This window comes from Anas platyrhynchos, chromosome 9, assembly GCF_047663525.1.
Source record: "Anas platyrhynchos isolate ZD024472 breed Pekin duck chromosome 9, IASCAAS_PekinDuck_T2T, whole genome shotgun sequence".
NCBI classification, from domain to species: domain Eukaryota; kingdom Metazoa; phylum Chordata; class Aves; order Anseriformes; family Anatidae; genus Anas; species Anas platyrhynchos.
In genome coordinates this window covers 23387903-23404178 of record NC_092595.1, presented here as the reverse complement: position 1 = coordinate 23404178, position 16276 = coordinate 23387903, and the positions used below count along the sequence as shown (strand labels likewise).

Genomic DNA, 16276 nt, shown 5'->3' with positions numbered 1-16276 from the left:
TCTCCTAAAGCAACGTGGGCTATAGAGAACAGATGAGTGTGATGCTCAGTGGTCGTTCTGAATCAGTATTGATCCTACCATTGTGTTTTGGCACTGTATCTTTATATCCCTTCTTTTTTACTCTTCATACAAATACAGAGATCCTCTGCAAATACAAATTAGAGCATTCTTCTTTTTTAAAATCAAGATAGCAGTTTTGTTTGGCTAAGAACTGGAAGATGGACCCCTATATAATGATATTGATTATTGTATTTTTAACGCCAGGTATTTGTTGTTGTGTGAGGACAGTAAGTGTCAAGAAAAACAGTGAATGTTTCATTTTCATCAGAAGTAGTTTCTTTTTTTCCTTAGATCCCTAAAATTTGCACCAGGTTGTATTCTGTCAAAATGAGCATCAGCAAGGTTATTTACTATAGATTTTGTCACTAAATCTTTGCAAAGTCAACTTCAGGGCCAGTGGAAACCATGAAAATGAGTTTTCTGCCCTTTGTAAAAGCAATGACCTCTGTAATACCAGAGAGATGAACTGTGGGAATGAAGGGAGCTCTTAGGACTTTGCTGTACAACTGGTGTGAATAGTGATTGGTCTGACCTGCAGCCTTCCGAATTACTCTGCGGAAAGCTGCTATAAAGGATATCTAAATTGCAGCAGTGATAACTAAAGCTGCCCCCAGAGAAAAGGACCTTTGCCCTGCTCCCCTTCTCTCCTTCAGAAAGTCTTCCACTTTGGAGTGCTGCCTTCTAGCCTCTCCAAACCATGGCTTCATCTTCCTTTCATCTTGGCTGAAATGGGTTCCAGAGAAGTCTCCACTTCTTGGTTTTTGCTCCAGGCAGGTCTGGGCAGTGCTTTCTGGCTGCTGTGTAGGTTTACGTGGCCTTAGAGCTGAAATATATGCCAAGAGAGTGGGCTGGGGGTAACACAGCTTTTCTGGGGGAAGCATACAGGTGATGTTGGGATTAAATTAGCCAGATGGAAGGGAGGCTCCTGTTTCAAGTGGCTGTAAAAGATGTCATGTTGCCTGGAGGAGATGAACCTCTTCAGCGCCCAGGTACCCTGCATCACATACCCAGTTCTCTGGGTGCTCAGGTGGGGCTGAGAATCACTTTTGGCTATTTCTGTGCTGGCTGGAATAAGATTACCCATCCTAGCCAAATGGAAACTGTGTTGAAGGCACAGGCCAACACTAAATCCACTGTGAAAACAGGACTTTGGAGGCACTGTAAACCATGGCTTTTGCAATGAGTTGGTATCTGTATGGCATCATCATGTTCTAGCCTTATAGCTACTCTATGGGATGTGCTTGTTTTTTAAAAATCTTTTGTTTAGTCTGCTAACGTACTGTTGTGTGGTTGAGTGGGAAACTTCTGGTTGAATGGTAAAATGGTGTCATGAACCTTAGAGGCAGCGATGAATTCTTGCTGCCTGTACAGAGCCTGGTTTGCTATGCCCCCAATCTACAATTTGATTAAACAAACCTATATCTGATTGATCATTCGTATTTTTATCTAAGAACTTATTTAGCAATAAAAAGAGTTCAACTATGTTTTCTTTTTAATAATGTATTTAGTGCCTTTTACTGTGTTGAAATATGCAAGGTCTGTTTCTCTTTGCTGCAGTGTAGGAGTTGCAGCCCAGTTGTAGGCAGAGTATATCTTCTTCTGCAGCCTTGGAATAAGACTTTTCATGGATATGCTATAAATTGTGAGAGCTGGAAAAAAATCTCTAAGGGTTTTGCTAAGTCATGCAACTCATTTCACATAGTGATGCATGAAGGAGATGTAAAACTAATGATTGAGTACCTTAATAGGAGACTTTGCAGATGCGGGTATAGTTACATTTATATGGGGGGTGATATTTCTGTGGTCTGCCTTTCTCTTCAGGGAATGCATTTCATTTGCAGTATGTGGAGGATAGCGGAAGGAATAAGTGCTGCCATTTCTGGGACTCTCTCGTGTCTTTGTGGTTTGTTTCGTAATTACTGATTTTTTTTTTTTTTTTGAATTTTACTGCTCTTGCAGCACTCAGTGGGGGGAAGAGCTGTAATGGTTTAGTTTACTGCTTTTTAAGTTTTCATCCCTGTTCCTCATGTAATGTAGGCCTAATGTTTCTTGTTTCTTGAAATACAAAAATAATTTATAGTCATCTTCAACCATCACTGATGTTGGATTCTTTCCCTTTGGCTCTTAATTTCAGGTGTTGTCAAGCTGTGCCAGGAAGCAAGTGGAGTTGAGATATTTGGTCTCCAGAACTCAATATCTTAGTAACACAGGCTTTGTTCATTTTTATTACTTGGCATCTTCTTTTGAAAGGAAGAACTAAAGGGAAATACAAGGATCTCATGGGGAATGCTCAAAGAGAGGAACCCTTGGGACAAATCTCTTAACCATAAAAGATCCTGAAAAACATGCACTCTGCATGGCTTTCTGGGAGTACGTCAGTGTCCAAAGTGCTGGAGAGTATATAAAGTACATGTCTCGGTGGAAACAGTGGCCCATGTTATACAGCCGCCTGCACTCGCCCTTTGCATGCTCCATTAAGTACAATTGGAGAAGTTTTTGTAGGACTGGTGCCAAAATGAGCTTTCTGTGGGTTGGAAAGGAAGGGGAACAAAATAAACGCAACCAGCCCATTCCCCCCCTCCACCCATGTGCTCCTTTCCTCCGTCTGTTACGAGACAGCAGCTGTGAGGAACCTGGGGCCGAAAAGCTTTCTTGAGCATGATGAGTTACTTAATCAGATTTCCATGCTCAGTTTCAACCTGATGTAAATGTCATAAAGAATGTGTAGGAAAAAAATAATGTAATTTGAGCATGAAAGTAAAGATAGATGTCTGTTTTGGGGGAGATCATGCTCATGCACACTTACGCCACTTTCTCCTGGCAGAAGGATCTTCTCAAAGTGAAGGTTTTGAGATGGTAGAGGAGAAGTTTTGAAGGGATTTTGTCTGAAGGGAAGTCTTAAATAATTACAAGTAGTAACTGGAGTATGAGCTGGTTTTCTTCTAACTTCCCTGGCTGCCTCCCCATCTCCTCTCCTCGCCTTGGGAAGCCTCCTGAAAGACAGCAAGAAATGACTGAGGGGTATCCAGGAAAGCATTTCAACCCAATGGTTACTGGGCATAGAGAAAGGAAATTATTTGAGGCAAGGAAATGAGACAGAAGACAAAAATGATCTAAATAGCAAGATAAAGAAAATATTTAGGAATATAAGTAATCATCAGCTTGTACAGTAGGGTGTCCAGCAGCCCTGCTGAGGTTGCGTATGATCTTTGTTCATTCCGTTATGTCTTGCTCTGCAACCTTTTTTAATCGCTGTTAGAACTAATGTGATTCCTTGGGTTTTAAATAGCGCAGCGTAAATCTTCACTCACATCAGGACCCAAGTGTCTCTGAGTACAAGCTAATTTCAGTTTGCCAGTTCCACTTGATTTCTTTTCAGACTCATCCCCACAAGCCAAACCACAGAAAGAGTTTCTTGTCCAGTGAAAAATTAAATGCAAAAGAATATCCCTTTGTTGTTAATGGGAGGCTGTGTGGAGCGGTGCTGTGAGGGATGAAAAGCTGGCGCTGCCTGAGGTTGACTTTGGGCTTGGTTAACTGGGCTTTGCTAGTAAGACGGAGCCTCCTGGTTGCTGGATGCAAGTTGCTCTTAGGTCTAACTGAGGACAGTAGTTTAATACCCTGGGTGGTTTATAAAGAAGCTTGTTGAGCAGCAGCCTGATGTAATACAAGGTGAAAAGCTCAGACCGCTGCATTTCTCAGGGTTGTGTTTCCAAACGAGAGCTCCGCTTGCTGCCTTATTTATCCTGTACCGGCTGTTTGGCTTGTGGAACCAGTGGGCTTTTTCTTGTTTGCTTTTATTCCTCTCAGTGTCTACCAATTAAGCTGTAAAGAGTAAATCTTTTCTTTTCCAGCACATTTATTTACCAAATATGAAACTTGCCAAACATCAGCGTTTCCCCCTCGCCCCACGCCGTGGCAGCTGGCTAGGCAGGAGGGAGGGCTGTGCTCAGCCCCGGCGGAGCGCAGTGTCCCCTGCTGCCCTCCCGAAGTGCCATCAGCAGGAGGCCTGGCCACCAGCCCCATGCCTGCTGATGCTCCCTGCTTTTTCTGCAGCTGTGCGTCGGTTCCTCGGCATGAATCAGATGTTAACGAGGGGTGTTTTTTCCCCTCCCTCCTAAACCGGAGGGCAGCCGTCAGACTCGATGGTTATTTTCCATTAGACAGTTGCCCGGCTCAGACTGTTCTCCCTCTGAATTGCTTCTCCAAAATAAAACACTTCTTTACATACTTCTGCAAGCCGCATTACTGCCCTCACTGAGTATTTCTGTGTGCAGAGGAGCCCAGCAGTTCCCACAAAGCCCCCGTGTTTGTGCTGCAAAGGCTTTGGCTGGATGGCCTCAGTGTGGGCAAAGCAGCCCTGACGGGCGGAGGGAAACTGTGCGGCCTTTTTTCTCTCTTCTTGACCGAGTTAGTTTGTTGGGTCTTGAGCAAGCGTTGCTTGAACGCAATTCACAATATTTGCTTAGTGACCCGGTGGAATGTCTGGGATATTTTTGTTTTTCCTCCAGCGCCAAAAGTGCTCCTTGGCTCTGCCTCCCAGCGCCGCTGGCCTGCAGGCGAGGAGGGCCGGGCTGGGCCGCGGGCAGCCGGCTGGCAGGGGGGGCTGCGTGGGGCTGGCTGTGAGCAGGGAGTGCTGTATGTGGCACTGCAGCTGGATCTGCTTTTAGTGAAATAAACGTACCAGGAAGCCTGCTGCAGGCCTGCTTGCATCCCAGCTCTGCCGGGGATGAAAAATCCCACTTCAGGGCTCAGAGCCATGCAAACCCTAGTGAGTGAACCCTGGGACTTCCTGGCTGGGGAGCCAGGGAAGTTGTGTGAGTTCCCATTGCAGCAATACCTGTGTCCTGGCTGCCTTTCTGACTGCTGCACTGTGCCCCCACGCCCTGCGGTGCTGGCAGGTTTCCCAGATGGTCCTGCCAGGCTGTTGTGTGCTCAGGGATGGCAGGGTGGCATGCTGCATGACAGGGAGGTGTGCAGGTGGCATTGGCTGTGGTGATATGAGCCCTTTTTATTTATGTAGTAATTTGTCTCTGAAGCAAAAAGAGGTGATGCTTGGGATCCAACAGCACCATATCTAATTCAGGGAGTGGAAGCAAGGACAGATAACTAGGGAGGAATACAGAGAATCCAGAGATATCCAAGCATCCAGTGATGATATTAAGAAAGCTGAAGAGAGCCATACAACAGCGGGAAGACACTCACCAGTGCTAAGATGTACATAAGACTCCAATTCCTACAGAGTAGTTCTGGCATCCTGCTGGCTTTCCCCTTCCTCTCCCATGGCCAGCCACTGCCCTGAATTGCCTCTTTGGGACCAGCCGTGCAGGAGCTTTGACCTTCTTCTGTTCTGCTGTTCTTACACTTTGTGGTGGTGCTGTTTGGGTGACAAATACCATATTTTATATCAGGGCCTGGACTTTGGTGACTGCAAATATGCAGAGGCACTGGCTCAAGTATAGTGCTTTGTTTCATTTTTTTTTTTATTTATTTTCTTTGTTAACCTTGTTTATTAGTTAATTTTGTTGACAAAGGCCCTCATTGTCTTGCATGGAAGAAATAAATATATTAAAGAAATAACTGAGTAGTTCGTTTTCCATATGGCCCTTTGTTCATATCCTTGAATAGCAAGGGAGGCAGGAGTCCTGTGTGTGTACGTGTTCCTGTGCCAGGTTCCTGTGCCAAGAGAGCATCTGCCCCGCATAATGCGATAATTACACCTCTTTACAGCTTGAATCTGCTTTCCTGGAGCAGTATTATTTGACAGACTGGGAATGGGGAACAGAAAGAGAAAAAGAAATTGGATATCCTGACTTCAGGAACCCAGTTGAGGCTCATGATTTAGGGGCAATATGGACTTGTAGTCCATACCAGTAATGATGGAGCCTTTGTGCCCAGTGAGTGGTCAGCAGCAAAGGACACTGCAGGGCTGGGTCATGAGGCTGTGCTTGGCACATGCAGGAGCTGAGCTGTTCTTTGCTCAGATGTGCTAAAGGCCAATGATGTGTGCTCAACTATAAAGAAAAAAGTTACGTATGGAAAGTGAAACCCCCATATTACATCTGACAAACTGGGCTGTGCTAGAGGGAAGGTTTCTGTCAGCTGTTGTATCGGTCTTTTAAGAGTTTATAAGCTTTTGAGCCTAGTAATTAAAACATATTTTCACTGTACCTTACTGGACTGAAGGGATTTAAAACAACAGTGTCAAAATACTCAGGTGGTTTTGTGTCTGGCAGAGTGCATGAAAATGACATTGATTAATCTTGTGTGTGTTGACATGAAGCACCTAAGTGTCAGATAGCTGTAGGTATGTCATGCAAGGCCAAGGTACAGTGTTTTTCCGTTGAGGACAGTTTTGTTGGATACTGACATTGGTGTTGGCAAGTCTCTAGAGCAAAATAAGGAGCTCTTCAGAGCATCTTGGCTTTTGCGAAAAGTTTGAATGTTTGCAAGCTCAGAAGTGCTGAAACCACAAGTATTTGGTGTCATTTTGGGTGGCAGCAGCTTGCCAGTGAGAAAAGAATCAGATGGAAAATGCCAGTTTGCCACAGAGAGGATGGAAAGAATACAGACAACTTTAGACATGCACAGGACATTGTTATGAGTTGGATCTTTTGGGAATTCATTGGAAAAATGGAACATACAAACCAAAGTGCTTCAAAAACCATAAAGAAATACATTCCTGTCTTAGAACGAGATGCAATAGGAGATGCCTGTGTTCCTTAAGGTTAATGCAGTGGCAATGAACTGGCTTTTCCATTCCTCTTTTTTTTTTTTTTAACTTAATATACAGTGTCCAAATCAAATAAATGCTGCAACAGCTTGATCATAATTTACACATGCCAAACAACCTGAGGCTATTCCATGTTGCACTGAGGCTGGAGAGGGGGAATGTGGCCGTTGTCCTCAGTGCATGTAGGATGATACTTCCATAAGGATGTGTCGTGCTGTCACAAATCGATTGTCTTCCTGGGCGTCTTCCATTGACTTCCGTCCAGTGTTTCAGAGAAAGAAAAAGCATTATTTAGTGAACATTCGCTGGTGTTCAGTGCTGTATTATCACAGGTGCTGCTTTAAGCCTGTAGTGTGACTATGGCCAGTCCTTGTCCCCAAGTTAATAAAGCTATACAGTTGATGCTGCTTTACAGATACTTCTTCAGTGTGTTTTACATGTGCACAAGTAATAATAATTTGTCTTTCTGTGCCCTCACTTCTGGCTCTTACAATTATTAAAGATGAATTTATTTTTTTTTCGTACTCCCTGTTGCCTTTACACTGATGAGACACCATTGATTTTAATGGAAGAGACAACCAGTGGGAATTTGTGCCTCAAAATAATTTTCTTCTCCATCTGATAATGGACGGAATAATCTGTTCTTTGATCTTCAGTTGGCGAATGTAGAAATTGGAAAGGAAAACGGTTGTGCTGTGATAGCTTTCCTCCAATAATGTTTGTGGTCAGCGATTTCTGGGTGTTTAAATAAGATGTTTCCTTTAAAAGGTGTTTGTGTGCTGGGAGACACGATGTGCTTGGAGCCAAAGTGCTGGGAGCATTGCTTGTGGAATAACCTTGTAACTGAGAGTCAGGGAGAGCTGCCCCGTAAATCCATCACTTGTCGGTTTTAATTCATATTGGTACCATCCCTGCAATTATGCAGATGTTAATATCTGAGTTACTAAATTGGCCAGCTCCAAGTAGATTAGTATGTAATACATAATATTTGAATGATATTTAATCATGAAGAAATCATTGTTCTGAAAAGAGAGTAGCTCTTTGTTTGTTTGTTTTTTTTATTGTTTTTTTTTTTTTTGCCAAATACTCAGCGTGTCTCACCAGTCCCTCTGCATTGTCCCCTGCTAGATACAGAACAGGGATTAAGTGATGAAATGTTGAACATTGATCTTAACTAAGAGCTTTGGTAATGCTGTTCTTGTGCAATGCTTGCATCTCAACTGGGAAAAAATGATTTATTTATTTATTTTTTAAACAAAACCTAAAACATTACTAGTCATTGAGGTTTCTGTGCAAGTCACAGTACAGAAGAGACTCAAAGGTTTTATTTTTTCTCTCTTCTGTGGACTCCTTGTTGTATTGTCTAAGCATCTTATAAATATTTATGAATGCATCCTCAAACGAAAACAAATGTATATGATGATCCAAAGTAGTGTAGCAACCTTTGGAAAGTTGCTTCCTTAAACACTGTTATAGTGTGACACAACTGGGACAGTAAATCAGACCATTAAGTCCCATTTTGGTAAACAAGCCATCATCCCATCCCATCCTTCTTACTAGCTACTTTGCCTTGGCCACTTGCAGAGCAATTCACATCTTTTCTTCATCTAGTAACATTATTACGGGATTTATTATTTTTTAATCCAAGACCTAGGCAGCCCATGAAAGGAACAGAGAGAAAGTGAACTCAGCGTGTGCTCCCTTAGGCAGCCTCAGCTGCTGAGGTGCCTGCGCATCACCTGGGAGCCGTCCCGCAGGGGAGCCCGCAGTGCAGCCATGCCCTGCAGGCACTGTGGGCTTGGGCTGGGCACTCTTCTCTGCTTGCTCCATGTGATACTGGTCTTCTCTGAGCAGCGGCTGGGGCACAAATGTTGCAGCTGTGGCGTGATCTCTCTGGTGGCTGGGGATTAAACGCAGTGTTTGGGCAGTGACGGAGTGCATGAGCAAGATGCTAATTCTCTTTTCCTCAGGGTTTATGGGCTTTGTGCAAATCTCCTTGAAGTCAGTGAAGGACTTCTCCGACTGCAGTGGGCTTTGAATCTGACCCCATATGCACAATTAATTTACAGTCTGTGCTCGTCTTTTGCTAGCTGGCTTGTAAATATGAAGCGGTACTGAGCGAACCTTCGCAGGGCACACTGAGTAGTTGTGAACATGCAAAGTTGCTCACTGATCTTGATCTTTTCAAAGTAGTGTGACTGCAAATGTGTGTTGAACTACCCCACAGTATGTTGCAGCCACATTCCTCTTTGGTCTTTTATGTGCTTTTTATATGTGTTCAGTTGGCATTATAAGCTCTGAGGTTTTCTTTTATGCTGTTCTACAGTACTTTAGGGAACTCATCTCTCATCGCTAATAAAATAAAACAAAACAAAGCTCTGGTAGGTCTTGCCTTGTTAACTGTTCTAGCTGGTGTGGTTCCCACTGTTCCAAAAATTATAAAGCCTTATAAGATTTAAAATATTCCCAGTGCAAAGCATGAATATTTATAGACAAAGAATAAGACTTCTTATTTTGAAATTTCAGTGCTATGAAATTGCTTTTTTGGCAAGCATGATTAAGCCACATAGACTTCCAATAATGTTTTGTAAGCTTATTCCTTAATTATGGCTTAATTTAAGTCTCTGAGCTTAAGAAAACCTATGAAACTAGCAGCAAAATATTTTTCTTGTGGAAAATTTTGTTTGCACGGAATACAAAATCTGTATTCCTTGTAGATTTTTGATGTTTTTAAACATGGTGATCCTGTATTTTTCTTTGCATTTTTTGAAAGCGTATCAAAAATAAAAATAGCTGATACTGTGTATTTAATACAGCATTTTGAAGAAATTAGTTTGGAAAGTGCATGTAATTACTTTTTCTCCAAATGCCTTGAGTAAAATACACATGAGGTTATAAAACATGAAGCGAGAGGCACCAGATTCTGTCTCAAACAGTAACTGCTGCAAGAGACAAATTAGAAGTCATTTTGCTTTCATATACTTGTTCTTAAATGCAGCATTCTGACAACAGCAATAAATAGAATTATCTGCATAATTGTATTTATGTAGTGTTACTCTATCTTTTCTAGAGAAAATCTCTTTTCCCAGATTAAATAGTTTTCCATTCAGCTGTAAATGGAAGAATGCCTCTTTAGCAGCTGTACAGATTTAAGGGAATGTTTCTGCACGCACTTAATATGCAATTTTGATAGGGACTACTCAGTGAATTTGATTTTTAGTGAACAAAATACGGTAAGAGCACAAAAGACTTATTGCTTTCCTGTGCAGATTCGATAACAGGATATACACTCAAAATAGCGAGACAGAAAGGAAAAGAGATGATTTGATTAAACTAAGCTGGATTTATTACTAGATTTTGTTTAACAGCTTATTTTCTTAAATCAATGTAAGAGATGTCTCAGCCCTGTAGCTCAGCACTTTTTGAAGACAGTATTGAATAGTTTTGAGCTATTCCTGGCTTAATACCGAAGTAGGAACAGCAGAATTGCTGGAAAGATAGGACTGTTTTAGAAAACAAAACCCAAAACTTTTAAACAGTTGAAAATCCTCTGCTGTAATCATGGTCTTCTGACCCCCCTGCGGCCTTGTGTTATCAAACTAAGAATATCTGTTTCCTTAGTATTTGTATCATATCTCAACCGTTAATAATAATCTAAATATAGTTAAATAAATAAATAAAGATGGTGGCTGGGTGGCATCCCAGCTACCTGGGACGTGCTTCACTGGCACTTAGACTTGCTATCATGAGCTTAGAGATACAGGCATGGGTTTTCAACCTGACTTTTCCAGGTGAGCTGAAAAGAGTGCAATCCCTTGAAATTTGGAGACTGAACATTTTTTACATTTATTTGGGTTTGAGTGGTGAAAACAATGTTTGAAGAAACAAATACCTGGAAACCAGTCTCTCTCTCTCTCTTTTTTTTTTTTTTTCCCCCCCTGTAGTGGTGGGGAAATAGGGAAGTTTGGGTTAGGGGATTGCTTGATGGCTTATATTTTCCAGATATAGGAAAATTTCCTGTCATGGCAGAAAGCAACACTGGAGTCTACTGTCTGTGTTTCACCTATCTTTCCTCTATTTTGCAGGTTACGTATTTGGGTAAGGTTTCCACAACAGGGATGCAATTTTTGTCAGGCTGCACAGAGAAACCAGTCATTGAATTATGGAAGAAGCACACGCTCGCCAGGGAGGATATTTACCCAGCTAATGCCCTTCTGGAAATTCGCCCTTTCCAAGTCTGGCTGCATCATCTGGACCTCAAAGGCGAGGCAACAGTCCATATGGATACCTTTCAGGTAGCACGTATAGCCTACTGCACTGCTGACCACAACATCAGCCCAAATATCTTTGCTTGGGTCTATAGGGAGATCAATGATGACTTGTCCTACCAGATGGACTGCCATGCTGTAGAGTGTGAGAGCAAGCTGGAGGCCAAGAAGCTGGCTCATGCTATGATGGAGGCCTTTAAGAAGACTTTTCACAGCATGAAAAGTGATGGCCGGATCCACAGGAATAGCTCATCAGAGGAAGTGTCTCATGAATTTGAATCTGACGATGGCTGACTGAACTCATTCATGGTTCAGCAAAGGCAGAAATGGCCTAGGGAATGCGAGCTGATAGATAAATAAGCAACAATTGAAATTGGGGAATGAAAAGACTGCCAAACACTTGGCTGACCAGCTTTTTAAATCAAAAGAGCAATTTGGTATCTAAAGATATGCATCATTAAAGTAATTATGTTACATTGAAATCTGCTGCTGTTGTAAACATGAGAAAAAAGCTTCCCTCTCTTTCCCGCCAAATCTCTCACCCACCCATCGCTGTCCCTTTCTCGTCTCTGTAGTTCAGGTGCATACTGCAAAGTAGATTCATTCCAGTTTGTCTTACGAGACTGGTCAGGGAATTTTATTAGTTGCTCCTCTGGCATTCCTTGCTGGGGGCTGATGCTGATGCACAAGAGCAAGTAGACCTACAGAGCCCTAATGGTTCCTGAAGAATCTTTCTCCAAGATGCATCACAAAAATCCTTTGACCATACGTAGGCTGAGAAAGCCGTACATAGCCTTTTAGACTAATGGCCTGGCATTCTACTGTTAATTCACATTTCACAGATTAAAAAATGAAAAACGATCCTTGTATGTACACATTATATCATATGCTATCCTTTATTTTATTCATTGTACCTATTTTCTTAATATACCTGCTGTCACATCTTTTACCTGGCACCAGTAGGTGCAGTTTCAGACTACAGACTGCAGGATACCAAAAACGGGTGGGCCGAACCCCCACGGTGGCTAGGAGTGCAGTGAACCAGCACCTCTTTCCGCTCACGTTCAAGCTCTTGTTTGCTCTGTTGGAGGGCGGCCCACTGGTAAGAGTTGAGGGACACTTGGGTCTGTCAGTGTTTGAACTGTGACTCCTCACCAACCTCAGGTCTGAAGCGGTATGAATACGGTAACCTCGACTCCGTGTCACCAGTCTCCGTGCCACCGGGCTGTTGGGCCTGGTTTGATGGAGCTGGCTCTGCCTGGCCAGGAAGCCAGGGCTGCATTACTGTAAAGATCAAAGGAAACGGCCCCGTAGGAGTCAGGTCTGAACATTTGTTCTGGTTGAGAAGCCCATGTTAAGATTCTCATACCTTTCCTTGTGCAGAGATATAAAGAGTCATGCCTTTCTTAAATGCAAATGTTTAATAAAACTCAAATAAAAGGAAAAACTTGTTTCACTTGATATTTTTTAAGGTCAAGAGCAGATCAATAGTTTGCTAGTAATGCTGCTCCTTTATACAATTTTGTTTGTAATTATGGTAATGTTAGGGGCACTAGGGCACCTTACAGAAGCCTTAAAAGAAAGCTGATTGAAGCGGCTAGCTCTGTGTGTTTTGTGGGTATATATGTTTGTATGTGAGTGTGTATGTGCAAGTCCAGTGTTAAAGCATGTAGATTGAGCATGGAGACATATTGAGGAGGGCCCACACCTCTTGGAAATATGCTTGTTGCTTTACGATGTATGTAAACTATTCTCCAGCATAAATGCATTCATACTTTAATAAAAAAAAAAAAAAGTTTGAGCTAAAGCTTGGGAGTTTTAAGCTGTCTTTCCAATGCAAACTCTGTGGTTTTGTTTCATGTGTGTGGGTTCTGTGTTCAGTTGCTTTATTGGAATGAAAATGTTCATTTAATTCCATTTAGCGTTACATCAGTCTCCATGAGAATTGCCTTCAATAACTTTAAATTATCTTCTTTTAAATATTTGAGGTAAATTATTGCTATTGAGTTGCTGAAGTTTTATTTTATTTTATTTATTTTATTTTATTTATTTTATTTTATTTTATTTTATTTTATTTTATTTTATTTTATTTATTTTATTTTATTTTATTTTATTTTATTTTATTTTATTTTATTTTATTTTATTTTATTTATTTTATTTATTTATTTTTTGCCTTTGCTCTGATGGATATGGTTTATGATTTCTGCATTGCAGGAGGTGGTAGAGATCTCCCCCCACATAGACATCTGGCCAGTTGAGATGAGTTGTGCTGAAGGGGAACAATGTCTCCCATCCAGGGTCATGTATGGGCTATGTGTTGGTCAAAATAAAAAAACGGAGGCCTGTCACATGTATTTATCAGTTTGACCAAAGGCAAAATGAGGCAAAACTTCCTTCAGCTTTTCAGAAATTATTTTTTTTTGCAGAGACGTAATCGTGTTTTAGTTTCTGTACTTGTTTGAATGTTCTGCCACCAGAGCTGCTGTAAACCAGCGTGTGGAAGCCTGTGTTCCCCTGCCTCAGCCAGATGTCCCTGCTGAAGGGAGAGCTTTGACTGTGAGTCTCAACCCTGCACCAAGGGCTGCTCAAGCGTGGCAGAGGGGCAGGTGGGAGACACCAGCTCTCCTCACACTGAGCCACCAGCTGTGCACCCTGCTGGGTCCTTGCCACCCGGCTCACTAACGTGGCTCACGTGTTGATGCTGCACTTGGCCCAGGTTTGGGACCTTTCTGTAGGCCAAGCCTGTCCTCACCCTCTCAGCTGGCTGCAGGGGACCTGCTGCAGCTTTGCAGCATTTACGGGTGGTGTAAATGTTGCTCCAATCTCCTGCCTGGCCTGCAGATTGAAGGTTAGGTCAGATGATCTGGTTTTGGGGAGGGCTCACGTGGTGGCACCCAGCTCAGGAGGAATCCGGGAATGTTATTTGAACCTGTTTTGCCTGTGGTGATGCTTGCTGTGTGTTGTCACAGGTTGGTGTTAGCAGCGCTGTGCATGCTCAGTGATGGGGGTACAGAAGCCACGAGGGGTCACTTGGTGGTGGCTGTGGACTGTCTGCTTCGTGGCTTTTGGGAAATCAGTGCTTTTGGGAGCTCAGGGCCTGCCTGTTTGCTAGGTACTTGTGTGGGTTTGGAAATGTGTTCCTGGGTGCTGGTTAGGGTCCTGGAGGGACTGCTGCACAGGGCGCACTGCCTGCCGCGTATGCAGCTGTTGCCGGCCTTGTGTTGCTGGGCTGCAGCTCAGGGAATTCCTGCAGTATTTGATATTGTGGGGTCTGTAGCATTCCTCAGCATTTGGAGGCTCTGGATCATGGGAGAATATAAATGAAAGGTAACGGAGAAAATTCTAGTTCTTGTGATTAGAAAATCAGACCGCTCGAAACATGAACCTGCTGTTTTCTAAGGCTTCAGACATGCAGGGGAACATGAGGGAATGTGAACTCCAGTTTATCTTAGAAAACTTAAGATTTGAAAAATAATCAGTATCATGAGTTTGGATCCTTAGATCATTTTGCATTCAGGCCAAATCCCTCTTCATTATCAACACCAAATGTGTGATGCCATTTGCATGAAGGAGAAAAGCTTCGACTCCAAAATAGTGAGAGTATCAGCTATCACTGAATGTCCGTTGCCAGTAGATACCAGAACGAAACATCAAGTTAAACTTTTCCTTAAATTAATCTGCTGGAAAGAAAAATCATAAAATTTCCATCAGAAGTCACTTCCAGTTGGCCAAAGACTTTTCTTTTCAAGCACAAAGAGCACAGTTTTGGATCTCACTGTATCCCATTGTGGGTTGACGAGTTCCTTTGGCATCAGCCAGGAGAATGCCTAAGGGATTTCTTTCCCTTTTCTGTGGGTAGGGGAGCGTAGAGAAGGGTCAGATACCTAAGTGTCTTATTAAGAATGCAAAAAAAAGCAGAGAGCATTTAGGTCATTAGACCTCAACATCAATATGCAGTGTCACTGGGTCCTCTGTGTCGGTATAAACATATGTATGTATATATACATGTATATGTATATGTACGTGTGTCCACACATACATCTTGAAAGTTGATGCTTGTTAAGTATTTTGTGCATGATCAATACGTGTAATGGGAGGTGCATTTGTGAACAGAGTCCTGCATAACAGTGGTCAGATAGATGAATGACTTCTTAAAGGCCTTTTTCTCTAGTGGGAAGCAAATTAACTTGTCTATCTACATGCAACATTTGATATACTATATGCATTATTTACCATTTACCACCAGAGCTGGCCCATTCCATGCCCAATTAGCTGCTGTAAGAATGATGTATGATTGGACTTGTTTTTCCCTGTGGCAGTGGAGCTCTGAATCGAGATTTCTTGAATTATTAATTTGTGTGTAATTGGGAAGTGATAGCTAAAATGTATGGTTGTTATCCTGTTGACTAGAGTGTTAAGTCTGCCAAGAGAATACATCCTTTCTGGAATATAAGGACATTCATTATAACTTTTTTTTCTAATGTAATTTTAAACAGATAGAGGGTGTTTTTAAAGGTTCCTCTTCTGTTAAAGTCAAGCAGAGGGTTTCCTTCCTTTCATTGTGCAATTTATCATAGTTGGCAGCTCTTACCCATTGCCCCAACAGTGGGTGCAAGGGTCTTTCATCTCCAGGACATTGCTTTCCTCTGCGCTGCCCTGGGGCCAGGCTGGGGGCAGGCCAGGGATCACCCCCCTCAGCAGGGGCCTGGCTGGACCTGCTGTGGAGGCTGCTGTCTGTCCCATTGCAGCCACATGGACTCCCTGTAGCATGGCTCTACAGAAATACCCGGTGTTTTCCAGCTTGGTCCTTTGTTGCTCATGCACCTGTGCCAGGGCACATGCTTGCAGCAGAGCACACCCCAGAGGCTGGGCGGGCAGAGAGCTCTCTGGGAGCTGAAAGAGGCTGGAAGTAAGGTGGGTCAAGCTGGATTTGTACTGCTAAGTTGTAAACACTAAGCTTCAAGTTTGGGAAAACCTCTCTTGTATGTCAGTAGTTCATTGTAAGTGCCGTAAAAATGGTTTCTTCAGTTAGGACTGTAATTAATTTTGATTGGAGCTTTTAAAGCAGAAACAATTATTTATTGAGAAAGCTCTCATGTTTGGAGAGATGCTATCCTGTCTTCTGCAGTGCCTTCTCTGAAAAGAATTTTGAAATATGCTGGCAGCACAGACCTGGTGCATGTGGTGACCATGTGCTGCAAGCAGGATCAAAGCT

The 16276-nt window shown here is 42.6% G+C and overlaps 1 protein-coding gene across 3 annotated transcripts in view; it reads left to right on the top strand.

Annotated features, from left to right (window-relative positions):
- Nucleotides 1-12508, top strand: part of PID1 (phosphotyrosine interaction domain containing 1) — an 85060-nt gene extending 72552 nt beyond the window's left edge. For all 3 annotated transcript variants that reach the window (XM_027464166.3, XM_072042207.1, XM_038183591.2), the window contains one exon: nt 10879-12508. In XM_027464166.3, coding sequence (XP_027319967.1) covers nt 10879-11355 — 477 coding nt within the window. In that variant the 3' untranslated portion in view covers nt 11356-12508. The remainder of the gene's footprint in view (nt 1-10878) is intronic.
- The last annotated feature ends 3768 nt before the right edge of the window (nt 12509-16276 follow it).